We start from the raw sequence: 27274 nt of genomic DNA, 5'->3' as shown, positions 1-27274 counted from the left end.
TTTGTTCATTCATTCATTCAATAAATATTGACTCAGTGCTTGGCATGGAGCGGAGAGCGGGGGGTAGGGGAGTGAACCAAACAAAGTTCATCTCCTCACTGAGCTTCAGATGAGAAGAATATACTTAGGAAGAGATGGCCTGTGCCATTTAGTGGAACAGATTCCAATCGTGTTGAGAAAGTGCCTATTTAAGAACTTGCACTATTATTGGCAAAATCCGAAATATTAATGTTCATGGGGAAATGGGGTGATCAATTAAAAAAAAACCCAGAAAATCATCTATCAGTCCCTCCCTGCAGAGTTCAATTCAAATGCCACATCCTTTACATTGCTTTCCTTGACCTTCTAGAATCTATTGCATTTCTAGTACAAGGTAGACACTGGCTGTCACATCTTCTCTCCAACAGCTTCTTAAAGCAGAACCTGTCTCTGATGCATTTCCAAACCCCCCTCCTGATATCGCTCCAGAGCCTCACATGTTTGTTGAATGACTGCACTTCGGCAAGTAAAGAGAAATAGTTTTGAGATGTTGTGGAAAGAACTTCTGCTTGACAATCACTGGGAACGTTTGGATGAGAAGCTAAGGTCTGTCTCTGGGGTGCTCTGTGGGCAGATCCGCTCTACATTTTCATTTGGCGAGAAGCCCAAGATCACTCCCCAGAGACTGCCAGAATTACTTTACTAACCACTGAGTATTTCTGTGCCACCAGCGGAGTCCACCAAGGACTGGAAGTGCTCAAGGGTCATCACCATAGCCCGGGAATCAGGCAACTCACATTTGTGCTTTGAGCACGGAACTACTGGCCCCTCTTAAAACCAACACCATCGCTCACAGTTGAATTCAACGTTTTGGTAGCCTTTACCTGTAATTGTGCTTACAGTGTTTTGGGACTCCTTTCAGGATGTGTTTTTAAGCAATTCTTTACTGGTTTTTTTTTTTTTTTTTTTTTTAAAAATCTAAGACTTTGGGGAGGCACAAAGCTTGGGCATTAGAATTAGATTTAATTAATTTGAAGCAGCTTTACATTACAGACCAGTCACTAACAAGCTCCCCTTTCCTCTGTTCAACAGGGATGACAGCAGTCCCTACCAGATAGTAACTCGGAGGAGAAAAGGAGATAAAGAAGGCAAAATGCTTGGGAAAGCCCTCGGCTCAGTAAGTGTATAATAAATGGTGGCTTTCGCCTCCTCACTGCCAACAGCAAATACTCATTTTATGGGAAAACATGAGTCCTCATGGCCATGAGAAAATGTGCGATAAAGTCAAGTTCATTGAGTCATTCAAGTATCACCAAGAGGGCTGCTGCATGGGAAAAAGGGGCAAAACGCTCAGCCAATATCTAATTGCAGGGAAACATTTTTAGACACCAATTTGATGGTAGACCAAAGACAAAACAAGCTGCTAAAATAATACACTTGCAACCCAAATGCATCTGTTAGAGGTCCAACGTGCTAATCAGAAACACGCAGCTCTTGCGTGGCACACTCAGTTCACATGTGCAGCTAATTAGCACCCCACGTGGCCTACCTCCTCCCCCGGGCTTGCCGGGTCCTCCTGGTGACAGCGGGCCATTGCCAAAGCTGGTAAGGCTCTCTCTTCTTCCTGAAGGTCTGATGTTTCCATAGTAACGGTTGACCAAAATCTGCCTGAGGGCCTCACCCTTAATTCAAACAGGATAACGAAATCAGGTTCTGAATTTAATGCATGACTGAGCTACTAATATTAAAAAAACAACAACACAGAGGTACTCAGTTATAACTGGCTCAGTCTCACTCAGTGAAAAAATAAATTATTAATAAGAGCATTTGGAAACTCTAAAGTTAACTTCTTCAGTGTTTTCTCAGGAAACCACATCATAAAAAAGCATCAATCTAAAATATTAAATATCTGAAAGTACTCTCTCACACGGTGATAAAGACAGAACATTAATCTCGGAGGGTAACTAAGAGTAACAGAAAACAAAACAAAACAAAACAAGAGAAAACCCCTTTGGGATAAGCCAATAAAATTCAGACGAATTGAAAAAGTCACAGGTCATCTTCCCCACAGCAATATGAAAATGTTACTCCAACCAGAGCATTCATCCCAAGGTCCAAAGAAAATCTCAACCTATCACAGTAACAGAGTAAATAAAATAAGCTGAAAGTAAGCCTTTCTTACAGAAACAGTCAATGGGCCACATAGTGAAGAAAAAATAATGCAACAGAAAATAAATTTCTGGCAGAGATCAGATATGTCAATCAAAAAATAGGCCGCATGGATAAAGTGACATTTGGGATTTGCTTTGAAGTAATATGGGAGGAGGGCACTAGCTGGGTATAAATGAGACAAGAGTGGGCATGAGTTGATAGTCACAGAAGCTGACTTATGAAGAGGGTTCTTGAAACTCTTCAAAATATGTATTTTGGATATTTTTAAACATTTCGATGGTAAAAACTTAAAAATATACATAAATATCAAAGGACTCCTGGGCAGGGGATATAACAAACTACCACGATTCCAACCAAAAAAGAAAAAAACAAAAAAACCTAACCAAAAACACAACCTTGACTTACTCTCAAATACTACGCACATTGGTAAAGCAGCACAAAGCAGTGGGATTTATTCTCGGCTCTATTCCTCGTGCAGTCTTGCTGAGGGACTCCCAGACCACCTCCCAATCTGGAAGTTTCTACCAGTTAAAGGATATATGGATTTCCCCTGGACCCTTTCTCAAGGACAAAGCAGTTAAGTCCTGGAGTTCCTCTGGCACATCACTGAGAGGTAAGTGAGAAGTCTAGCAGAGAGAAGAGGTGCTGCAGTACAGCAAGTCTCTAAAACAGAGACACAGGATTTCTTCTGCAGAGACCTGCCACTGTAACGGGAGCCAGTAGAGCTTAAAGTGATTTGTTAAGAGGCTCTAAGAACAGGACTGGAGACTTCAAGGAGGGTGTTTGCAAAACAAGATGGGAGGGAGAAGAGTGTCCTAAGGGTGGTGGGGAGGCAGGACCAAGGAAGAAGGACCAAGGCACAAAACCCTTTAGTTCAACTGTCAAAATGATGTGAGGTCCCAGGGCTACACAGCCTGGCTTTTCTCCTTTGTTAAATGCATGCTGCTGGTCAGACTCCAGGGAAAAATGGAGAGATGGGGTAAACAGGAGAGAGAGAAGGGGGGAAGGCAGTCCTGATTTTTAAATGAAAGTTCAGGCATGAAAAGAAATCTCAATTTTCCTCTCTCCATTCCATCCACAAATTCGTCTCTCGTCGTAGTTAAGCAAGGGAGAATGCTTGTAACTAGGACAGGAAACTCATTTCGTACTTCGACCACCAGTAAATTCAAGATTCCAAGAGTACTTTCAGTGAAGAAGCTATTTGTGATCTTTAAAAATACTTTCAAAGTAAGCTGTTTTCAGTATAATATTCTTTAATGGCTTAGGAAACCACATTTTGGTATAAAGATATAGCTTTGCACCAGAACGAACGTTATCAACACTCTGCAAAGCAGTCATGGAGAGCACGGTGATTTTAAAAGGCCGACTTCACAAGAGAAACACATATTTCAAAGGAATGGTCAAGAAAGCTGACTAAGAAAGAAAAGGGGGAAAGACAAGGCTACCTCCACGTTGAATGTAACAGTACACTAAATACCATTTCCTTTTGTCAACACAATGATGCACCTACTTGATTTTGTTTCTGAAGATACAAACTTTGAGCTCCCCCAGAACGGAGGGTTGGCAGGAAACCATCCCAGTTTTCTACGGGATCCTCTTGGGCACCACAAGAACACTGTTTGAGAGGTAAATGGCTGATCTGAGACCTGTAAGCTGCAGCCACAGAGAAGAGCCAACATTGCCACTGTGGCAAGAACCTGGAAGACCACAGGGTTGAATGGTCAAAGGCAGGGTGACTGTCACCAGCCAACAAACATGCATCCTTTAAGGGAAGACTCAACCACAGGCTTCACACTACGATTCCACCTAGGACTGGAGTGGCTCAGAGTTTCCGCTCCTCGGGGTTTTGAGGGTCTCATCAGCAAGACCCAGGTCAGTTTGCAATCAAGGCAGCAGGAAGTAGAGAAAGGAGCATATGCCGTCCGGGAACACGTGGACTCCAGGAACAGGAACTTCACATTTATGCAGCCTGGATGCCAACTGAAGTTACAAAGGGATCTCACATTACCATTTTGCCTCTCCTTGCACAGACAAACCCTAGCAGTTACCATAGCAACCAATGCATCAAATGGTACCTTTTCCCCCTTAAGAGAATATCATGAAATGTGTTCATTATGGAAAACACACACACACACGCTCCACCCTACAAACTTTTAATTTTTTCCCTCTTAATTGTAAGGTTTTTGGCACACATGCACCTCACCTTCACTCCACAAAAAATAAATTCTAAGGCAAGGGGAAAAAAGAGAACATGTGGGATTTGCTTTTTTTTAAAAACAAAAAAACAAAAAAACAAGATGAGATCCATTCCCTTTCTGAAAGAATAAAGACTGAAAATTTTAGGTTAAAAAAAAAGGGACAGAGAGAAAATGCATAAGCATTATTAAAAGTGATGCAAATCCTTAGTGTGAAAACTTAGGTTCAAGGAAAATTCTGTTTTTCTGAGCTCGTGGTTTAATTTAGGAAAAATTAAAATCTGCAGAGAAAAGCCTTCCTAATCATCTTGATATAAATTACTCAACAGCACTAAGCTGTTCACGGCGTGCTGGGCTGAGAAAGCTGATTGCAGAGAAGGAAAAAAAAGTCACTTCCCAAAAAACATCACTTCCCCAGCTCTCATATTTGGCCATGCAGCCTTTTCTTCAAAAAGAATACTAGTTTTTCCCCAGCAGTTTACACCTACAGCATGCAAACCAATATCAGATGTTTGTCTCTGGTAAAAAAAAATTCTACATTCCACACACGATTACCTAAGACTGAGAAAAGACAAAGGCAAAGAGTTTCATTTGCAGTTAAGTGTCAGGTGAAAATGGTGAAAAAGGCAGGTCAGTGATGCGGAGTCAAGAAGCCAAGCTCCTGCCTTGCAGGTCAGTTCAAACGAGTTTCATTCTGTCAATGAAACTCGTGGCTAATGAACTGTGTGGGAATATAGCCCAGCGTTGAACACAGCACTACGAGTTAAGATCGCAAAGGAGAGGAAAAGTGACCTTTGGGCTCCCAGGTTCCAGCCGCTTAAAAATCAGGTGCTTCAGGAAAGATTACCCTCTCACATGAGCAGTGAGCCTCTCACACCTTAGTCAGCACTAAGGCAGCACCTTGATTTAAAAATACCTTCCTTTTCCTACTCCGGTTGTCTGTCAAATCACTGCTGTGTCTCAGTGTGCAAGGCGACCATGATCATTAATATCCCTTCTCAGAGTCCAGCCACTGTGCTAAGTGCTTCAAGGGCACAGCTCTGGAGAACAGTCATAAGGGATGGAGACTATTACCCGCATTTAACAGCAGGAGAAACTGAGGTTAAGTCATGTGCCCCAAATCACACAGCGAGGGCCTGGCAAAGGCAGGCTTGAACCGGTTTCTAATTCCAAAGCTCATGCACTGGAGCAAATCAAACTTAGGGCACGAGAGACAGCTATGTGCCTTTACCAGCTACTTCTAAGACCCAGGACAATTCTTGAAGGACAGGCAAGGATGGAAAAAACAGGAATGCAAGGTGCCCTTGATCAATGAACGGCAGGAGACACTGGAAGCTGGTGGGGAAGGGCTGAATGCCAACTCCCTAGAAGAGCTTCTTTGGTCATAGTCTGAGAAAGCACAATCGCAAGAAATAGGAAAGGACTCGAGATGTGCTGGGACTGTGGCAGGGACTGAAAGCACGTGAGCAGAACAAAGGTGCCCCAGGCACCCACTCGTCTCAGACGAACATTCTCCAGGACACTGGTGAACACACTTTCAGGGCAGTACTCGCCACGACTGCCCATTTCCTAACCCTATGACTTGTGAAATGGAGGGGAAGGCTGTCTCGGTAGGTCAACAAGAGCATTTATAAACATTTACGCGTTAACACGTCTAAAAGTCTTAGCGTAGTGATCGGCATATGATAGGCACCCAGAAAACCAGGATATCTGGTATTTTCCAGAAATGGGTAACATGCAATCAGTGGTCGGCATGCTAACGATATATGTGGCCTTCTAGGAAATGGTTTAGCAATGCGCAATCAGCACCTTAAGAAAGAATCTACCCTTTGGCCTAGCAATTCCCCTTTTGTGAATCTATACACATATGTACACACTTTTCCAGTTCCTCATCAAAGGAAAACATTACAAAGTACTCGTTAATTTGTGGAACTTTAGCCAGTTGTTAACTTTCAAAGACTATCAAAGAAAATGCTTAGATATATTAAAGGACAAAAGCAGGGAAGAAAAGTTATACACTTGGAAGAACCCCAATGACAATGAAAGTGTATCTGTGTGTGTTGCCACACATTCTCACGTGTGCAAAAAGGGGGGCAGAAGAAAATATTAAATCAATAGCAGCTTTTATAGCTAGGTAGTATAATTATGAACGTTTTTTCCATTATACTTGTTTTGTTTATTATACTTTACCCATGATGATCATCCGTTACTTATAGAAAAAAAAATTGTTTTTAAGGCTACACTTAAGGGAAAAGCCACTCCAGGAGAAGAAGAGAGGATATGAAAAGCTGACTTGGCCGTTATTCGGGGACCGGCTGGGTGTAGTGCGCGAACAGGTAGTTTACGGGTAGAATCACCAGTCGGTTTCATTTGTGTAAATGGCTGTGATTGGTCCTGAGCCAATTGATGCTATGACAATGACAACAACCACCACCACCATCCGTCTTTAAGTCACAGCCTGTGGCTGTGGACAGTGTTGTGGTCATTAGCTCCCAACACGCAGGACTACGTACCCTTTTATGGTCCTCCAGTTGCCTCAGGGGTGGACTCGGTTCAACCTCCTGCTAAGCAGGCAGAAATTCCATTTAAGTACGTACAACACTAGGAAGACACTCCCATCTTCAGGATCAGCCACAAATAAAATACACGGAGCATGCGTACATAGCGAAGACTGACACAGAAGGAACATAGGCCTGTGTGGGGCTTTCCCCAGACAGATACCAATGCTCCATTACTTCGGATACCGCTTAACAACGCGCCCATCCCCGACCCTCGGGCACTGTTTAAAATGAACAGGCACATGACTAATACTTTCGGCCAATATTATTTTTTGCACAGATTATGAAAAGGAACTTGAATGTTAGGTACATTTACATGAACCCAAAAGGGGTCATGATGCAAGACTCAACCGGGCAGGTCCTTACATGACTCACACATGCATTACTGCACAGCACATGCGTGAGGACATCAATGCATACACTTCCAAGCAGACACGTACATGAGACCTCAGCACTCCCCAGGCCACCAGCACACGGCATTCTAATCAAGGCTACTGATGCTGAAGAGCTCTGATTAGAATATTGGAGAATGATCGTTACAAAGCATCCCCACTGGAACTCAGCTACTTGATAATCTGTTTCATTTCTAAGATCTCCTTTCAGATAAACTACACTTCATTTTAGCTTTGACTCCTGTGATTCTATAACTGTTTCTGAAAGTAAATTTTGATCCTTGGAAATATGCCTCCCCAAAAAGCTCCTCTATAACTTTAGATGTCTTAATTAATTCTAGTCCCTCATTTAGCAAGCTGAGTTAGCGACAGGAAGAACAGAAACAGTGCGCTGTGAAACTACAACTTTATCAGCAGCTTCACCAAAACTATACATTATTATCCAGAACTTCAAATTCCCTTCATCTCTGCACAGAACCCAGAGTTCTATTTTGTGTCACAGCAGAAAGGCCTGGACGTTCCAGCATTTCTCAACTGAACATTTCAAGACAGAGATGAACGGTTTTGTGTGAAAACCTTTGGACAGTCACGTGCCCTCACCTGCAGGACCCTGTGGTTTAAGCTCCAGCAACTAAGAAGTTTCTTTCTATACCAAGAGCCACCCGATTACAGCAATGATCAGGCCCCAGGCAGACAAGAGACTTCCCTCCTTGCACCTACCAGCGGGACAGACATTTCCCCAGAACAACTCACACACTCAACCAGGAACACTGACAAGCACCCGTATTTGCTGGCGCTGCAAATACAGGTGAGCAGCACACACCTCGGTGGAGTTCTCAGAAGCCGGAGCTTGGGGCAGCTAGTTGGGAGTAAAATGAAGCATGTTAGTTACGGCACGTGCATCTCATGGGCCGTGAAAAGTCCAGAGACCAACACTCAAGGACGAAACATGGAGGGCAAGATCAATGACGAGGTGACAGAGGTGCCACATCCACCGAAAGGGGCTTCAGCCACTGAGGGCAGGAGACACCCTCCTTTTTGAACTGAACTGAATGGGCTTGTGTTGGGAGAGACAACTGGCCTGCGATGGGAAAACAGATTTAAATTAAGGTAAGAAAAAAGTCTACCACTGATCAAGAAGGAAGTATGCCTTAAAAAAAACCCCAAAAACGACGTCAAAGGAAGAACTACTGCACATCTATGTTTTGTTCGTCCACAGAGAGGAAAAGTGATACAGCGTATCCCCACGGAGGCTCAGGGAGGAGAGAAGTGTGTGTGTAATGACAACAGGGGCCTCAGGTGCAGCCCCCTCCCCGGAGGCCCGAGGCCCTTGCAAAGTCTGTACCACCACTCGTCCGTGACAAGCTTCTTCCGTGGGCAGGTGCGTCCTCCTGGGTCTCTCCTTTCCCCACATCCCGGCCCTGAATCAGAGGGTAAGACCCGAGGCTCCAGCTTAGGGACTGAAAAAGCCTCTCTGCTCCAGCAGCTCTGGGAGGAGACAGGAAGGCTCCCGGATGCAGGGTTACTTGGCTGGTCACTCGCCCCTCCATGTACTTCCCTCAGGGCTCCAGGGCCTGGGGTCCGCGGAGCCACCCCCACCATTCCATGTAGACAGCCCACTCCTCTGACTGCCCCCCAACTTCATTACACCCAACCCATACCTGAGAGACAAGATGATGGCCCCGAGGAAAATGAAAGGCAATTGCGAGGGTGCACGTGGTGGCTAAAAAGTCCACAGTTTCACGTGGCAGCAGCACCACGAATCTGTCCCCCGGAGGGCACGTGCTTGGAGGAGGGACTGACATCAGATGTAACCACCAGACCCCACCCTGGGCTGCCCGGGACCAAAGTCACGCACCGGGCACGGCTGGCTGCTTCAAGGTGCGGTCTGGGGCCATGGGACGAAGCCAAGGCTCACGCGGCAACTGAGTGACCTTGGCCTCCTTCGGCGGGACTCCAGCGACACAGCACACCTCCCGGGAGGCCAAAGCGTGGCTGTCAGGTGTGAGCCAGCACAGGTGCTGAAAGCACGAGGTGGGGAGGCTGGAAGCTGTGAAATCTGGTGGGGGTCTCAACCCAGCTCAACGCTTGATACCCCTTTTCATGGTTTGATCCCCAAGATAGAAAAAAATGCTCTTCATATAAGACTGTTATTATGTAACCTAATGATTTCTCTCTTTTTTTTTTTTTCTATTTGCCAACAGGTAAAATGCAGTAAAGATACAGGGGCTCTCTTTAAGTACGAAGATTAAACTAATTTAAGAAGGACAAGGAGGCATAGGTGGGGGGTTGCTCACTGGATTCCGGACAGAAGAGCTTTCAGACCTGAGTGCAGCTCCACTAGCCTCAGGGAGAAAATTTCCCTCCGACGTGCTTCGCTTCCTGTTGGGGTCGGGAAGCACAGAGTGGTAGCAAGGACTTGAGTGTGGTGAGGAAAATAAAACCAGAGCTCAGGCGTATGTGTTTTCCAGATAATATAAACAATATCACGATCCAAGAACGCACTTTAACTCTATCCTTACATTCTGTATGCTTTAGGCTAAAGAATTAAAACTGTGCAAACACTCGTGCCATCTGCTCTTAGTGCAAAAAGGACACATAAGAAAAAGTAGAACTAAAGCAACTTCCCATGCATTTTAGAGCAGTCAGAGATACAAATGGGAAAAGTACTATCTTTTACAATTGGCTTTGGCCACATTTCACCAACATATCCTTTATACTGATTCTGTATGATCAGAACAAAAGAATTATAGGCAGGGATTGACTGTAGGAAACTACAGAGCTATCCTGTTACTCCCTTGCCCATCAAAATAAAAGTTAAAGAAAAAGAAGAAGACGGAAGGAAGTAGCGTGTCCTTTAAAAATTCTCTTGTCTGAGATCTCTTTGTCCAAAGAAGCACCTTGAATTCTTTCGGAACGTTCATGGGTAGTATATAGCTATTTCTTACACACTCAGAGATCAGTCGTTTCTGATATGTTTTATGATTGTACTGACACTCTATTGCCTCCCTCAACTGCCGTCATGTTAGTTTTCGTTTAATTTTTAGAACAAAAATTACAGTTACTGACCTTTTCCCTAGAACATTACAGAAAGACTTTTGAGACAACAGAACATTTTTTGCTGCTTCAGGAATCACTATTTAAACAGAGGACAAGTTTTTAACGCTATCCATTCAGGAAACAGAATAGAAAAACTGACAGCAGTGGACAGGTATCACGCGACCGTGGCTCATGCAGGCGCTGGCGCTCTGTGTGACCCTCAGGCAGTCACTGAACCTCTCTGGGCTTCCACTTCCTGACCTGTAGTTCAAGGAGACTGGAGCTTATTACTTAGGGCTCCTTTCCAACTAAAACATTAAGTAACGCTTGGTATATTTTCAGTAAACTTCATTTCGTAAATATCTAACAGGCAAGTTCTCTAAATAATACAGCACAATAGGACATAAAATGATTTCAGGCATCGAAAAGGCCAAACCAAGCCTGGCGTATAATTTGGTAAAATAACCAATGGTCTTTACCAGCACTGCTTCCTATGAGGATTTCACCTGTATTTCCGGGAGGATAGGCTCTTTTATGGCAGTAAGCCACACTTTTGAAAAAGGTAAGCATATTAATAAGCTATATATGTTCAAATCAGATAACAGCTACATAAATACAATATATATTATCCAAAGCAAAAGATAATTTTGGTAAATGAATGAACTGATTTTCTCAACATATTTTTATTATCAAAGTAACTTTTTTTTTTTTTTTTTTTTTTACATGAAAGGTAATTCTCAGTGACCACATAGTAAGGGAGACTCTTATGAGAAAATGAGTATTTCTGCATTCCCCAGGTACTTGTCTTCCACCACCTCATCTCAGGATCGGCCACTAAAATCAGACGCTGACACCTCCAGTCAGGGTGAAGTCTCCCCAAATGAACAGGTGACTGGCAGTGGTCCGATGCTGCCTGGTTTTGAACTTGGGAACCAACTATTGCCCTCTATTGCCTCTGCATATTTCTTCTTGGATCTTACGTCTTCTCAGTGCTTTTAGACAAGGTCAGCAAAATCAAACTTCACACGAAAAAGATTTCAAATGACTGGCTTTGAAACAGAAATTCAAAATGAACCTCAAGGTACAGAATCCCAAGTGTCCTTCCCAGATGAGGCCACGAATCAGGTCATTGTAACTACGGCACTTGAGTAGTAACTAGATTCGTGCAGATAAGATGCTGAAACACTCGCTTTCTATACATAATGTACCTAACATTTTATCCGGGGATGGATTTCTACTACAAATGAAGGAAATTATACTTTGCCATTCTTAAAAAAAACCCCACAGACTTCTGAGGGTTCCTATTTGTGGTGTGTGTACAACGGCACATCCTCACATACATACATACCGTATGTACATACATATACACATCCGTTTCATGTGTGCCTATTACAGGCCAACACAGAGCAGAGCCACTTAAAACACACTGTTTCCTGCTGCCATCAACATGAATCCTTCTCCCCTGGGCTTCTAGAATTTTCCTTTGAAATAAGATGTCTCCTTCCATGGGCCACCCCTAGCAGAGGTTGAATATAGTTCAAGAAATGAGACTGTACTATAGATCTAATTATCAGCACAGCAAAGAGAATTTACCATCTCCAATCCCCTGAATCAGCCTTCAGTTCCTTTCACCCACTCCATCTCAGAGAATGGAAAAAAATAAACAAACAGCGAATGGCCTTGCAAATATGTTTGCTGGGTCCTGGCCTTCATGAGCCTTTGAAAACCCACATTAAGAGAACAGAACGCTTGAAAGAAAATCGAGCTAAAATAGAAGTTACCTAACGTTTTAGCAGGGCAATTTTAAATCTTCACATTTGCTAACGCAATGCCGTTTACTAATGGCATTTGTTTTTAGAAACAAAGTAAGAAATACACATTATCTAGTTCCAACGATGAAGTTTCACCTGTGTCTTATAGAACAAGTTCATCGGAACCCAAAAGTAAAATTCATTTTCAAAAACCACATTCTGACTTGACTGAATTATACAACTTCTGTCATTATGGAATCATCTCAGCATTTAAAAAAAAAAAGAAAAAAAGAGAAAGAAAACAAAACTTCCCCAGATTCTGCAATAGCTCCTGTGTGCTCCGACTTGAGCCCACTTGCTCTATGGCTGCCAGTGTCTAACAGTAAACAGCCCCGCTGCATTTATTGGCAATTACTGCTGAAGGTCACACATCAGCAGCGAGCCTAAATTCCAGGAAAAAAAGAAGCTCTTATGTAACTGCCGCCTGAATGCTGGCAGGTGCCCAACCCAGCAGTTCGCAGCAATGTACAAAAGTAGGACACCTCCACCCTGGGTTGGATGTCATGAGAACGCCCCCTGAAGGTGAAATTGAATAATTCTTGGGTTTCTCTTCTCTGTTTTCTCCCCCCCCCCCCCCGCCCCCACAAATTTTACTGGCAGTGGCCTCCTTTGCTTGCAGACGCAGTTCTCGGTGGCAGAAGCTGAGGACTCAATATATAGGCAGATACAGGCAGGCTGCTGCCACCCTAACAAGCAGTAACACCAATCCCACTTGCTTTTTCGTTGCAATGCAAGGAGCTGAGGTTGCCAGCTGCCACCAGTGGCTCTGGAGAGGTCAGGGTTCCAAGCGACAGTGATTAAATGGAGATCATATCTCAAATAGGAAGAAATGCAGCATGTCCACTGAGCTACAGCACACACTTTCTAAACACGCCCTCCTTTCCAAAGACGCACACGTGAAAATGAGGTAGGTTACCGTTCTGCCCACCGCCTCGGCCTGAAGTTGGAGTGCTGCATCAAAATCATCCCTTTGTTTAGTCCAGAAATTTACAGTTTAGAAAAGTGACGAACATGCTCACCTGCCAGTGGTCCTCACGGTGTGACCTGACCTCCTAAGCTGTCACCTGACCTCCCTGCTCAGGTACAAGTCTCTAAGTTACATGGTCTCATGACTCCAAGCACTTCACCTTCCTGTATTTCTCATGGTTGATGGCTGTCATTTAACATTAATTTGGATTATCGTCTGTCACCTCCACAGAACCGTAAACTCCAGAAGGGCAGACACTGTGCCTATTTGGACCCAACTCCCCTAGTCAACTCGCCTGGGATGGAACAGGCACTCAGGTATTAGTCATATGAACGAATGTCTCAAGCAGCCATCGGTGTCTGTTTAAAGCCAAGAATGGGTAGATGAGGGAACTTTCTGGGCTGATAGAAACAGTCCCCATCTTGATTTGTGTGTGTCTATAGGTAACAATTCATCGAGATACAAACTTAAGAATAAGCTGAATGGACACTAATGGAAGGAGCTCCCTACGCTTCTCCCCTCATTCGCCCTCTCCCTGCCCCCTAAGGAAAAGGTAAAATCAGGGGGTAAGGATGGAGACCCTGCCTATTTGCAAAAACTGATAATAATAATAATGAAGAAAAGAAAGAAAACCCTCCTTTTCCTGGTTTCAAATGAAATTTTACTCCAGAAGACAGCTGGGAAGGCTCCCACCATGCACTTTTCTTGCAGGGACTCTGATTCTGTCCTCACTTCACCCTCTTTTCTCAGAGCACAGACAGAGACTCGGACGATGCTGTGCTTTTTTCCCAAGCCGTTCACTGCACATCTCCTCTCTCACGATGCTCAACAGGCCTTTATCACTGAAGAGTGGTGGTCCTTCCCCAATCTAGGGACCATGGCTCTCCAGATATGCCGTACCCTGCTCAGGGGCTATTCCCCAGCACGTTTCAAGGTTGAAGGGCTGGTTTGCAATTTAGGTGGGAGGCCTTGTCCGTACCACGGGCCGGCGTGAACTCTCATTAAGTTTCTTAATGGAGTTTCTGCAGAACTCCAGCTGTGGGTTGCCGGTTTTCACCCACACACATGGACAAACGGCTTGGTGGGAGAGAAACCTCAGGAGCTGCGGTTGTTTCCAGAACAGACATGGATAATAAAGGCCAATCAGGCATCTCTGCTTAGAGGGCCAGATCCGACAGGCTGAGGACCTGGGGACACTGTTGGTGCTCCAGGGCTCTGTGGGTTGCCAGGGATAACAACGGAGAGGGGATCCACAGTTGCTTCCTCAGGGAATTTTCAAAGAATCCAAGTGGCTGCCAGAACATTCTTCTTTTATAAACAGACAGTATTCTATTTCCTAGTGTATAATTATAAACACACCTGCTCCAACTGTGGAATCTTTCCATAAGCGAGCAGTAAACTCCCAGCCAGGAGACCCAAGTTCTATCTTGAGCAAAGCAAACACATCAAATGATTACTATGCTGCAAAACAGTATATTAATAACACTGCAGACTCGGATCAGGGAAGGTTTTCCTTTCCTGGCTTAATTTGTCTTTAAGCAAATAGAAACTCAACCTCAATATTTCGGAGGAAAAATTCAAATTAGAGAGGCACTTACAACTCTAGGGAGAAACAAGAGTGTCGAAGGGTGCCAATATGAAAATTCAGCATGAGACGTTCTGCTGGCATACAAATAACCCGGAAGAGAGAAGACCAAACAGGAAGGAGCAAAAATCACTGTAGTTAAAGTAGTTAAACCCCTGTACAACCTTTTGTTTTTCTCACCCTCTATCCATCCCAAAGAAGCACGGCCTCCTCACCTGTTCATGCTGACCGATTTAAGGAAAAGTCTGCACTTACAGAATCTACCATGGCTGAACAGTAAGCGCTCCAGGCCAGCAGCTGAGCCAGCAGTACTAGTTCTGCTTTAGCCGCTATCTACCTGTGTGAGCTAACACCACTCACTTAACCTCTCTGAGCTCCATTCCTGAGGGAACTGGACCAAATTCATAACCGCTCGTGTCGCTTTCAGTTTTAAGTCTGTGATTCAAACTCTCCTTAGGTACACCTGAACCACCTCTTAGTATTTCTGAAATTATGGTGGTAGATATCAGAGCAGGCCTCATATTCTATTTGGTAGCTCTATCCCACCAAAATAAGGTATTAATCGTTCTACCAAAAGAATGAACAGATACTTAAAGAAGTAGACCAGAAAACTAATTTTTAAAAGTCAGATAAAAGTGTTTTCCAGTCTGCTTCAATTTACTAAGCAATTAAACTCCCTCAATTATATGCATTAATTCCCCTCATTAATCCTTTCTATTATCATTTACCAAACATGTATCACATCCTACAGATATGGCAAGAAATGTTGAAAAATATTCATAGGAGAGAAAATATTTAAGACACCCTCAAATCCCAAACACAATGGCCACTCATCAGTCTCCAGGGTCATTCTGGGTAAATGAAACTAATTTGATACATAAGTATAGAAACCATCAGATGACATTTCAATTTCTTGATCTCTAGTTGGTTTTTCTAGAAGAGAAGCCAGGGATATTGTACATTCCTAATCCCACCACAAGCCAGCAGCTGGCAAGTCTCAACCAGGGCTGTGGAATTTGCACGGCACTTTGACAAAATTTTATATGACCCCTTACACTTAACACTTCCAACATGTAGGCCAAGAGAGCAGTGGTTTGGTTTTTCTTTGACTACTTCCACGCTATGCCAATGTAGTTATTTCTTTTTGCATGGGTGCTTCACATATGGACAGAAAAGCTCATGGTAATATCAACACTCAGTTTCAGAGATATGTTAATAGCCAGTGTCAACCACAAATTCAGTTGAGATTCTACACAGTGAAGGATTGAAATCTTATCACAGCTTAGAAAATCTTTATCTAGACTCAGATGGGATCTCCAAAGACAAATGGCAAACAAACTCATGGGAAATGCTAACACAAACACAAAGGACTCGACTCACTCCCAGAGGCAACACTACACAAAGTCAGATACTAGACGCTGCAGAGACTAGGGGACAGATCACAGAGTTCACTGGCAGAGGGTCATGGAAACATCACCATGGGACACTTAAAAAAAAATGAAATTAGGACCTCTGCATTTTCCAATTCATCAATGGAAATCAGCTGGAAAAGAAAAAAGGGGGGGGAGAAAAAGAAGGAAGTGTTAGAAAAGGAAATACGAGCAAGCTAAGTGTTAGAAACTTTGTCATTGTATTCTTATCACTGACTCAGGTTGAAGCATCATGACCATCTTAAGAGGCGCAGGTGTTCTCGACACCGGCGCACCTCACCCTGACATCTGCTCTGCAATGCTCTGCTCCGGAACAAATGGGCAGGGTGCTGCCACCCTTTGTTCACATGCCAGGTATCAAACCTCGCAGGTCACTTAACCAAGAGCCCAGGACAGCACCTTTGCACTCTCTTGTAGAGAAAACCCTTGAACTGAGCTGTGGGCAAGGGCAAGTTCCCCAATCAAGAACCATGTCCTTTCAGAAGAGGATGGCAAGGAGTAGAGTCAAAGGCTAAACACTGATCAACTCAGCTTAGGACAAAATTCTTTCTTTGGACTCATCTTCCCATTCAGTGGGGGAGGCGGGAGTCTACGGTCCAAATTATCACTGGACTAAATCAGATCCAACTTCAATTTAAGTACTAAGACCAACATATACCAAGCCCAGAAGCTCTGAATCCTGATACTGTTGATGATTAAAGAGAACAAATTTCCCCTAAGGTGATTAGTGCCTACCCAAGTGATAGTAGTAACAAGTAAATGATTTATTAGCATCAAGTTCAAGAAAAAGAAAAAACAAAAGCACTAATCACAATTATGCTTGTTTGATGATAGATGGATGATCCACAAAATGTACTAAAGATTATGTTTCATTAACATTTAGTACATTTTGCAAATTTAAAATCCTATTAGAAACACTGGTAGCTGGAAATGTTAATAGTTTATTCACCTAGAGAAAAGAAGCACTGGTAATTAACAGGGGACTGACAATTCGTATGAAATGAAAACCCTGACATTACTTAAGGTCAAAAACTCTCTAGTAGTATAACAGCTACTATTATTCAGAAGAAAAAAATGGACTTTAAATAAATTGAGATACACTTTCACATTAATTGTCGGCCTCTGAATTTCTTTCCAAATCCCTGTGACTAATAACTTAAATAAAAAGTAGCTTAATAAAAATCCTACAGTAGATTACAGAGTAGCCAGTATATAAAATAATTACGCTTTCCTTTCAAGCAGGGTCTAAGAGCTTAAAGATGTTCTACGAGTTATAGAGAGATTCAGGTTAAATTTTAGAGATATTTAGCTACAGGAGGTTATTTTTTTTAATGGTTTAATCTGTAAATTAAAAGCAGAGTTTAGTAGGCACTGCACACACAGAATGGTTGCAAAGTCCTGATTTTAAAGTTGATTAACTTTGAATACGTTGGACAGAAAAACACAAGAATCACACAAAAATGTATTCCATCGTTATTTTGGTGATCCTTTGAAATATTCCTTTATTTTATATTTACCACTCTTCGGGAAATATGGCTGGTCCTTTGCATTTTAGAGATACAATAGTAAAAGAGGACTTATTTAATTCCTAAATGATCATGATTAAATTCTGTGACCATCTTCTTTGTCCAGCCCTTACCTTTCCATCATACGTCATAGTTCTTGGATGGGCACATCTCAAGCAATGAACCAAGCCAAGTGGACTGACCACTGGCTTCTCACGGATCTGACTCCTAGGGCCTGACGCAAACCACAGGTGATACCAGAGCCCAGTGGACCAGATCCATGACCATGAAGGCTCAGGAGAGGGCAGGGAGGAGAACAGCCCTGGATGTCCCAGGAGGGTGTTAGTCATGGGACAAGTTCCACTTAAGAAGCAACTAATAGAAAAATGGCGCCAAGAAGACAGAAACGGCATCCACACTTGCCCTTGTGTCCCAAGCACGCAGTCCAAGGACACCTCATTTATTTTATCGACTAATGCCCATGGGTTCACCTAAGAAAGGTTATTGCTTTGGCTCTGTTCCTTCCACCCTTGAAAGAGTCAGGCTGTCCCATACGTCACGCTTCTTTAGTCAAACAGGGGCAGCCAACAAACCATCAAACGCATTTTCCAAAAGCCTTCGTGAAACTGGACAGAGTGGATACCAACAACCAAACTGGAAGAAACAGAAATCGTTTAACACCCTCCACCCCCTTTTAAAGTGAATGGTTAAGGAGCCTTTTCCAGCAGTCAGAGCCTGGGGCCAGAAGCTTGGCACATACGTGCTGTCGGTCAGGAGTTGCCAACTAGCACGGGTTTCCAGAATGTCTTCCTTGGTTGCAGAGCATTTCCCATACTTGCTTATAGTACTTTCACTTTCAGCAAGGGGGATGACAGCTCCAATGAGACTGGAAAGAAATGTCATCCTGCCTCCAAGCCTCTATCTGCTAGGGTATGACTCATTTCTTCACCAGCTGAAAAGGGATTTGAGCTACAGCCTAAGAACCTCTTCTCAACTCTGATAACTCTTTGATAGTGACCTCCATCTGCTGCCCTCTTGAAGCCCTGGCTCTGTCACTCTCCATGAGCTTTCTCACAGGCAGTGGTACAACATCTCAGGTCTGCTGTCTCCCGGAGGCCGTGACGGTGTTCTCCCTGTTGGCACTACTGGGTAGTGAAAGGGAGCAGGGAAGCACACCTCTACACAGCCCCAAAGACCCCGGTGTACTTTTCTGTTCAGCAGCAAACACTCGACCAACTCCTAGTACTTCTACTTTCCATGTTATAAAAAGAAAAACTTCAGAGAAATAAAAGTATAATCACAACTTGAAAAATTCACTGGGGTTGAGACACAGAGTTTACCTTAAGTACCTTGGGTACAGAAAGAAACAGATATTCTCAAGAAGAGAAAATTGTGGTCTCCACATTTTAAATTCTCTGCCCCAAAGGTGCTAATATATTCACAGCTGGTTAAGGTCCCTTTGGTGGATTTTATTGTATTATGGAGAGTGAATTTCTATAACTAGAGTCATATTTTTAAAACATTTCTTAAATCTCACCTTAAGAAAAATAAACATCTTGTGGAATAAGTGGCTATTACTTACTTATTTGCTAAGTGTATTCTCTATTACTGCCCACCCCCTGCCTTTTTTTAGTGCAAGACCTACCTAGTTGTCTACACAGACTGCTCATCTCATTACTTCCCACTTATACCAGTGGTCTTTGCTTTTATATTTATAAACTCTTTTCTGGCAGGTTTCCCACACAAAATTCCTCCTGAGTTATAAACACTTATTTTCTAATTAAGCGACACTTATTCCAGTTTTAATTTATACATTGTACAAATTTAGAGTGACGTTTAAAAGCCTTGGGTTTGGGGGCAGTGGAGAAATGTATACCACAAAAAGGACTGCATACCTTTCTGTTTTATTTTTTCTTATCCAAAGACCCTCACTCATTAAATTGCTCTAATATTAATGACAGATATTGCTTAGGTTAGAAAGCAAGATTCTGACACACTTTTACACTTGCAAAAATCTGGCTGTCACCATCCCTTTTGATGAGGACGACTGTGATTTAATTACCAAGGCTTCTTCACAGAGATGAATGAGTTACTGTGTATTTGACAAGTCAGTGATATCAGCACATTTACATGCTGGGAAAATGCTGACACAAGTGGCTTGAAGACAATGAACATTATTACCTTCAAATGAAGACTGGTGAGATTTAAACTCAGGCCCATGCTTTTTTGCTGGGGGCAGAAAGGAAGAGCAATGGGGCTCTTTTTACCCCACCTGGACCAAAATCGGGGGTGTGAGGGCTGTTCTCTGTACATCATTGCTCACTGCATGTGCTAAGAAGTCTCATGTCCTAGGGATGGTCCATTTCCCAATCTCAACTAGAAAAGGTGACATGTTTGTCCGTCTTCATTCCAGTTAGAACTGGAGGCAGTTTCTTCATACACTGGAAGGACTGTGTAACATCTCACCAGAAAGAAGCAAGTAAACCCACAGGTATGCTTAGCTGGAACCCAAAGTTCAGGAACACACACCTTGATACACAAGAGGCATTTGCATTCTCATTGGGAATTTAAACATATGGAAAATCTTGCTGTTGCTGTTTTTCTGATTATAGATTGTATGGCAAGCAGCCTGTAAGAGACAACTACGTATATATGGCTTTAAGGAGACAGTCATATGATTTAGCTACCTTCAGGGCAGGATAAATAGCTTTAAAAAAAAAAAATTTAACCCCCTCAGTGAATATGCCTGAACTAAGGTGGATTTCTAACCGCTCCCACTCCACTTCAATTTAATAGCAAAACCTAGTTTTAACATGAAAATAAAATGCAGTACCTTTTCTCCATAGCCTCTATCTTTGGTCATCATTTCTCTGAGGGTCTGCAGGACCTTAATGCAGAGTTTCTCCTCATTCTCCTCTAGCAGCTGTTTAGTGTGCTTTATTAACCTGAATGGAGGGGAAAACCATGGATTAAAGCCCTGAAACGATCTTTAAATTTAAAAAAAAAAAAAAAACACTTGACAATCAACTTATTGTAACTAGTCATTTAATGAACAAATATTTACCAAGGGCTCCCCGGTTAAACAGGCTTCCGGGCCTTCCCTGCACTAAGAACAGCCCGTTGGTGTCTCAATAGCGACACCTGCTGGTCGGTAACAGCAAACAGGCTCCCTGGCCACGGGTCGGCCACACACAGTGGAGAAATGATATAGAGGATGGAGAACAGAGACAGGGGCTCCCTCAAACCAGCTCATTTAGGAAGTGCAGCTATTTATCCACTGAGGATTGTCAGTAATGTGGCTAAAATATGCCAGGGGTGTAAAAAAACCTCAGGAGTATGACGGTTGCAGCAAACACACTGTTCTCTTGATCCAGTCTTATTCTTTGAGGGGCCCAGAAAAATAAGAAACTCAGGCAGAGCCCATGCTCAAGCTAAACAACCAACCAAACTTAGGGTGAAAATCAGATGGAGATTTCTGGTGACGGAACCAATCGTTTCTTCTAGATTTTGCCCCAAGGCACAAACTAACCAACTACAAAGCTGTTAGGAAAAGATTGTGAGGCCCTGGTAGGTGAGAGCTTTTTGAGGGCACAAAGGCCATGGCTTGTTGAGTCTGTATGGCAGCTCATGGTGGGCACCCTATCCACACGTGTTGAATGGAGATGAACAAATGGGCATGCAGTTCAAAGGAGAAATTTTCACCAAAACAAGTGTCAGTAAGTAGGACTGAACCTACACACTTACTTTGGGAAGGTCAGAACAGATCCCTAGCACGGGACCTTGTACTCATCAAAGTCAAAAATCAAGCCAGCCCCTCCTTCTTCAGGAACCAGTGCTGTGTCTGGTCAGTGGGATTCTGCCCCTGAGCTCCGCAGAGAAAGGGGCTGCTTACTTGCAAATGAAGCCACCACTTTCACACTTTCTTCTGGCATCTGTGTTCTCCGGGAAAAGCAGCTCAGGCCTGTGGAGGACGTCCACCAGCACAGATAACTCGGCCTGCACCAGCGGCCTGAGACGGTCCTCCAGGGCAGAGACGATGTCCTGGAATGGAAGCACAGCCTTGGTGAGCAGCTTGGGCCACAGCTGACTGCAGGAGGGTGAGAACATTCATTTCTGACCTAAAGCATGACCACAGACGAGACTGGGTTAGACTAACCTTAGCACCGTCTGGTATTTGCCTCAAATTATTAGACATTGCCCAACGGTTACCTGAAGCATTAGGCCCTGACACAGAAAACAAAGTGATAACAAGTCATCATTCCCACCCACCCTGTGAGATGGTCCTTATGCTACTTAAGGGATCATTCCACATATTTTAAAATATGATGCAAAAAGTACGTTCGACAACATGGAAAGGTGTCTACAATATGAGTGCAAAAAATGGTCAAACGATAGTATGGACTATATGATCCGCTTCTTATAAACACCATTAATATCTCAAGGATATGCAGCAAACATTATTAAAACATCATTAGTGGTTTTCTCTGGGTGGCGGAACTACAGGTGATTCTAGTTTTCTTCTATATATCGGTTCTTGTGAGTATTGTCAAATTACTTCCAATGAGCATGAATTATTCACATAATAAAAAGTCATATAAAAATGAGAACACAAATGAATGAACATGCTGTATCAACATGCTAAATACATGTACCCTGATAGCATGATGGTCTTCAAATGCAAAACACATAGCTGTAGGAAAGGAAAACAGAGAGAAGTTGAAAGAGCAGCAAAACCAACACAACAAACACCGTATAAAGGCAAATGGCAGAAAACAGATGAGAAATTATCTTCAAAAGATGCTCAAGTCTGCTGTCTGGCTTGCTAACTCAGAACCAAGGCATCGGCATGCTGGCTAAGAAGAACAGAACACAGCGTACTGGATAAGAAGGAGCCGTTAACCAAGGAGATCTGCATGGAAAGGGCCACTTTAATTGCATTCGTCTCAACTGGGGACCCAAATTTCATAGGCCGAAAATTCATAAAGAATTGGGTGATCCAGATCACCCAATTTCTGGTGATCCAGAAACTAAAACTAAAACTTGTCAATACAAGTGTACTTAATCTTAGATTTAACAAAATCTGTAATCACGCAATAATATTTAGGATGCATTAAAGAATGCATGAATGAATCAAACTATTTCTTGCGGGGAGGCGGGGGGACAATTTTCCCAAAAAGTCTGTACGAGTACATTGCCACATCCCTTAATTCAGAGTGACTTGCACACCGCTGTCAAAAAGAGAGCCGCTTTGGCAAAATTCTCTGAGGGTTTTGTCAGTTTCCCTACCAGTTTCCTCTTAGAAAGCACCCAATCTCCCCTTCTTCAAGAGTTACGGGTCCTAACTCTGGCAAAATGTTACTTGCCTCCAGCATTTGCTTGAGATTGAAGGAGTTCTTCGGCATCGTGTTCATGAAATCTTGCATCTTTTGCCAGGTTTGAACCTCACATTGCAATTGATTTGCATTGTATTGTCAAATGTATAACATTTGGCAATCAGGGAAAGACCAACAGACAAGGATGGAGAAGCGATGGGCAGAGGGAGATGCTAGTGTTAAGTGAGGGGGTAGTCTGAATGGGGGTTAATTATATAAGCGCGTCCTTTGCAACTTAATGTTCTCACATTATGACAACTTTTGCTGTTCTGGGCAATCTCGTAACTCCAGGGACTCAGACAGACGATAATTCATTAGATAATGAGGATCCCTTTAGCCACTGGCCAAGTCTTTAAAACAAGCACTACCTAAACTTATGTATTTTATTCTATTCCCCAAGAGTATGCATAATAGATCTAAGAAGAGCCCTGGTATGTTTCTGCAGCCACAGATAATTTATTTAGTTTGAGCAGGAGAAAATACGGTGTGTTCATACAGTTATGAGTCTACAATACAATAACTTTCCTCTTTCTAAAACATAGTGGGGTCAGGAAGCACTCCATGAGGAACCAAATTACCTTTGTTTAAGAAGCGGTTCTGTCACAACAAGGCTGAAATTCTTCCCTTGACCTGCGAAGCGCTGCCGACCTCCCCAGCTCCATGGGTTCTGGCCACACTAACCTTCCTGTGGTCTTTGTACACACATGCGCTCTCCTTCCCTTCCACTCCATTCTTTAAGTAAGTCCTACGGTTTCCTGGTCTCGGTTCCAATGCTACTTCCTCAGCAATGCCTTCCTTGACCACCAGCCCCAGTTCCAGGCAAGATTAACGTCCTCATCAGTGCCTTTCGTAGCACTACTCATTCCTCTGCAGTGTTTGCCCCTCCTGCCATTTTACTTTTATCTGTGTGATTAGTTGATTAATATTTGTCTCCCTTCCAACACCTGAGAGTCTATGAGGGTTAAGGTTACTTCTGGTTTTGGTCATTGTTTCCCCCGTGCCTAGGGTGAGGCTGACGAATGAATCAGTGAACTCATTCGTCTTTAGGTAACTTATGTAACCCTCAGAGGTTCATTTACTTCCCCAAATGATAATAATCATTACAGTCATAACAATAATAATAGTAATAATACTTAGAAGAGCAGCTCACTGATCAAGTGCTCACTACATGCCAGGCTCTGTTCTGTGTGCCTTATGTGTATTGTATTTTCCAAAGATGGCCATCGCAGTATAAACTATCTTGCACGCTCTTCTTACAATGAGTCACTGACATCCCTCCCATCAAATGGGGGTCCATGTCCTCTCCCCTTGAACCTAAATGGACATATGTCACTGCCTTGACCAAGAGAATATGACAGAAGGGGTGCTATGTGATTTCTGAAGCCAGGTCATTAAGGCAAAACAGCTTTTACTTCTCTCTCTCAAGAGAGACTTATATTGGGACCCAGCTGCCATGTTGTGAGGAAGCCCAGACCATATGGGGAGACAATGTGTAGATATTTTAGGTGACAGCTGAGGTCCCAGCTGACAATCAGTATCAACTACCAAACATGTGAGTGAGAGAGATTTCAAGATGAGTCCAAACAGAACCACCATCTGATTGCAACTGCATGAAAGGACTCGAGGAAGAAACACCTCACTGAGCCCAGTAACCTCCAACACTGAAAGAGCATAAAACAATCGCTGTTGTCCTTTGTTAGGCAGGCAAAGATAACCGCAACATCTTGACTCTCTTAATCTTCATATCAACCCCGTGACGTAGGCGTTACTATTATACTATTTTACAAGTTAGGAAACTGGAGAAGTTAAGTAACTTTCCCAAGGTTATGCACTTGTAAGCAGCAGAGCCACGATTTGAACCCAGGCACTGTCCTGAGATCTCGCTCTTCATGACTGCACCATTGCACTGAGCTCACCTGAAGGATCTGTGATTCTCCAACTGTGGTCCAGGTACCACCTGTGAGAAAATCACCTGGGGTGCTTGTTCAAAGGAAGATGTTAACATTAAGATGTATGTTTAAGTGTTTAACATCATCTAATTCTCACTACCCTCCCTTTTAACAAAGGGAGAGCACATTTCTTCATAGGTACTAAGAAAAAAAAAAAGAGTATACCCTAGCTAGAATTTAATAACACTTTTATTTTCATTTCGCTCATTTTGATATAAAACTCCTCTCTCAAGTCATGATTACACTTGTTTACCTACTAATTCAAGAGGCTAAAATCCCAAGGTGATGAACAAAAAGGAGCTGTTATGCCCTTATTCTAAGCATCTTCTTCTAACACTGATGTACTCCTTCCTAATAAGAGAGGAGGGACTTCTTCATAAAGAGATCTGTAAATCAATGAATAACCTCTAAAGACCATGACTTTGTCAGGAGCTTTTCTGGTCCCAAGTAGCTCTGCACTCCTAGCCCCACAAACATCATTGCATTTGACTGTCCACTCACCATACCGTGGCCAACCCTGGATTTTCTCTGGCTTCAGGAAGCACTTCTGTGTGGGGAACCGCCTTAGGCCAGGTTAAGGATCGCTTCTGTCAGCACCAGGCATTACCTGCAATCGCTCGATGATATTCCGGTAGTCTCTGGAAGCTGCCAGGACAGAGTCTCTGCGAGCTGCATTGCGGGCCGTCAGCCGCCAGTTCATGGCAGTTTTCTGCACAATGTTGTGGGACTTGAGGAAGAGGTTGTTGACCTGGCTGTCCAGGTCCACAGGGATGGCAATGGCCCGGCTCTTGGCTGTACAGGAGAAAGGGGACTCGTGAGCCTACAATTTTGATGGGAGACACCCTAGAGACAGACAACTCCCCCCCACCATCCAGCAGACAGATGTTTCCACGCCTATAACATGAGTGTGGATATGGAGTAGCTCAACTGAACTTCATACTCTGCTAGGTCGGGTTTTCCAATGTGAATTCTGAGGGGCAGCAGCTCTGAGAGAATTTATAATGCTCCAAGGTCATACAGTTTAGGTAACTCAAAGTCAAAGTTCAAGGGGCTTCCACAATGAATAGCTTCTTAGGGTCTCAGATGTGTTCATACATTTTAAGAATTATCAAGACAGGGAACTCATTTGGCCAGTAAACTGTTTTTCTAAAAATCCTCCAGTTTGGTATCCTTTCAACAATCTACAAAATGCTGTTTTAAGCCAAACATAGTACAAAAGATAATATTTACAATGACATAAGCTAGTCTTTCCATATAGGCTCTTGTATTTTTTTTTTTACTTCCTTCAAAAAAGGACAATTCCAGTCCCATCATGAGAAAAACATTAGTCAAATCCACAATGGGGTATACTGCAATAAAGATGTTAAAAAAAAAAAAAAAGTAACCCGATGAGCAAGAAAAAAAAAAAAACCCACAATGGGGGACATTCTACAGACACCTGACTAGGACATCTCAAGACTGTCAAGGTCATAGAAAATAAGGAAGGTCTGAGAAACTGTCACAGATCACAGGAGACTGGGGAGGCATGACAACTAAATGCAATGTAGTAGCCTACACTGAATCCTGGAGCAGAAAAAGGACAACAGTGGAAAAAAGTGGTGAAAACCAAATCAAGTCTGGAAGTTTAGTTCATAGCAATAGGCCAATGTCAGCTTCTTAGTTTTGACAAACGTAGCTGGTAATGGGAGATGTTGACAGCGGGGGAAACTGGGTGAGGGATATATGGGAACTCTTGTGTCATCTTGGCAACTTTCTTATAAATCTAAAATGACTGCAAAATAAAACAGTTAATTTAAAAAAGGAAAATAACTAGACGAACAATCCTTTTTTCCATATGCGAAATCCAACAACATGGAAAAAACTAAGACAACTGTTCCTTCTCTTCAAAACTTCATACCAGTAGAAGCAAAAAAGTGCTGGGGTTAATGGGTTGTACAGTTTTCATGCTTTGCTGTTTCACAAATACCAGCCCTCCTTGCCTTTCCTCATCACGGCCAAGACTATGAAAACATTTCCTCTCTCTGATGATTACTGGGCTAGGAACTCAGAGATCTGCCCAAGTTTTAACCAACAACCTTAAGTTACAGGATCATACACGGGCAGAATTTAGGGCTATCTGGGGAGCCCATCCCAGAACCCTATTTGAGAGATATCACACCACGAACCTATAATCTGTAACGTACACACTTTCAAAAGCCTAATCTCTTTCTGTGAAATAGTACCACGTAAATAATAAAAAGACACGAATACCTTCCATATGAGTATAAAGGAAACCAGGCAGGGATGACTGAAATCGGGCAATGAGCCCTAGTAAACACAA

The 27274-nt window shown here is 43.0% G+C and overlaps 1 protein-coding gene across 3 annotated transcripts in view; it reads right to left on the bottom strand.

Annotated features, from left to right (window-relative positions):
- The window catches only part of ITPR1 (inositol 1,4,5-trisphosphate receptor type 1), a 321687-nt gene that overhangs the window by 102667 nt on the left and 191746 nt on the right, over window positions 1-27274 (bottom strand). For 2 of the 3 annotated variants that reach the window (XM_029243998.1, XM_029243999.1), the window contains 4 exons: window positions 25562-25746; window positions 21526-21674; window positions 20467-20578; window positions 1529-1661 (listed from right to left, as the gene is read on the bottom strand). In XM_029243998.1, the coding sequence (XP_029099831.1) occupies window positions 1529-1661; window positions 20467-20578; window positions 21526-21674; window positions 25562-25746 (579 nt within the window). Of the gene's footprint in view, window positions 1-1528; window positions 1662-6859; window positions 6908-8119; window positions 8156-16208; window positions 16242-20466; window positions 20579-21525; window positions 21675-25561; window positions 25747-27274 lie in introns of all 3 variants that reach the window. The other variant, XM_029244000.1, reaches the window with a different exon arrangement.

The sequence above is a fragment of the Monodon monoceros genome, unplaced genomic scaffold, assembly GCF_005190385.1.
Source record: "Monodon monoceros isolate NGI ecotype Baffin Bay Population unplaced genomic scaffold, NGI_Narwhal_1 Super_Scaffold_3, whole genome shotgun sequence".
Classification (NCBI taxonomy): Eukaryota; Metazoa; Chordata; class Mammalia; order Artiodactyla; family Monodontidae; genus Monodon; species Monodon monoceros.
Note: the sequence above shows the minus strand (reverse complement) of the source record. Positions and strands in the feature narration are given on the sequence as shown.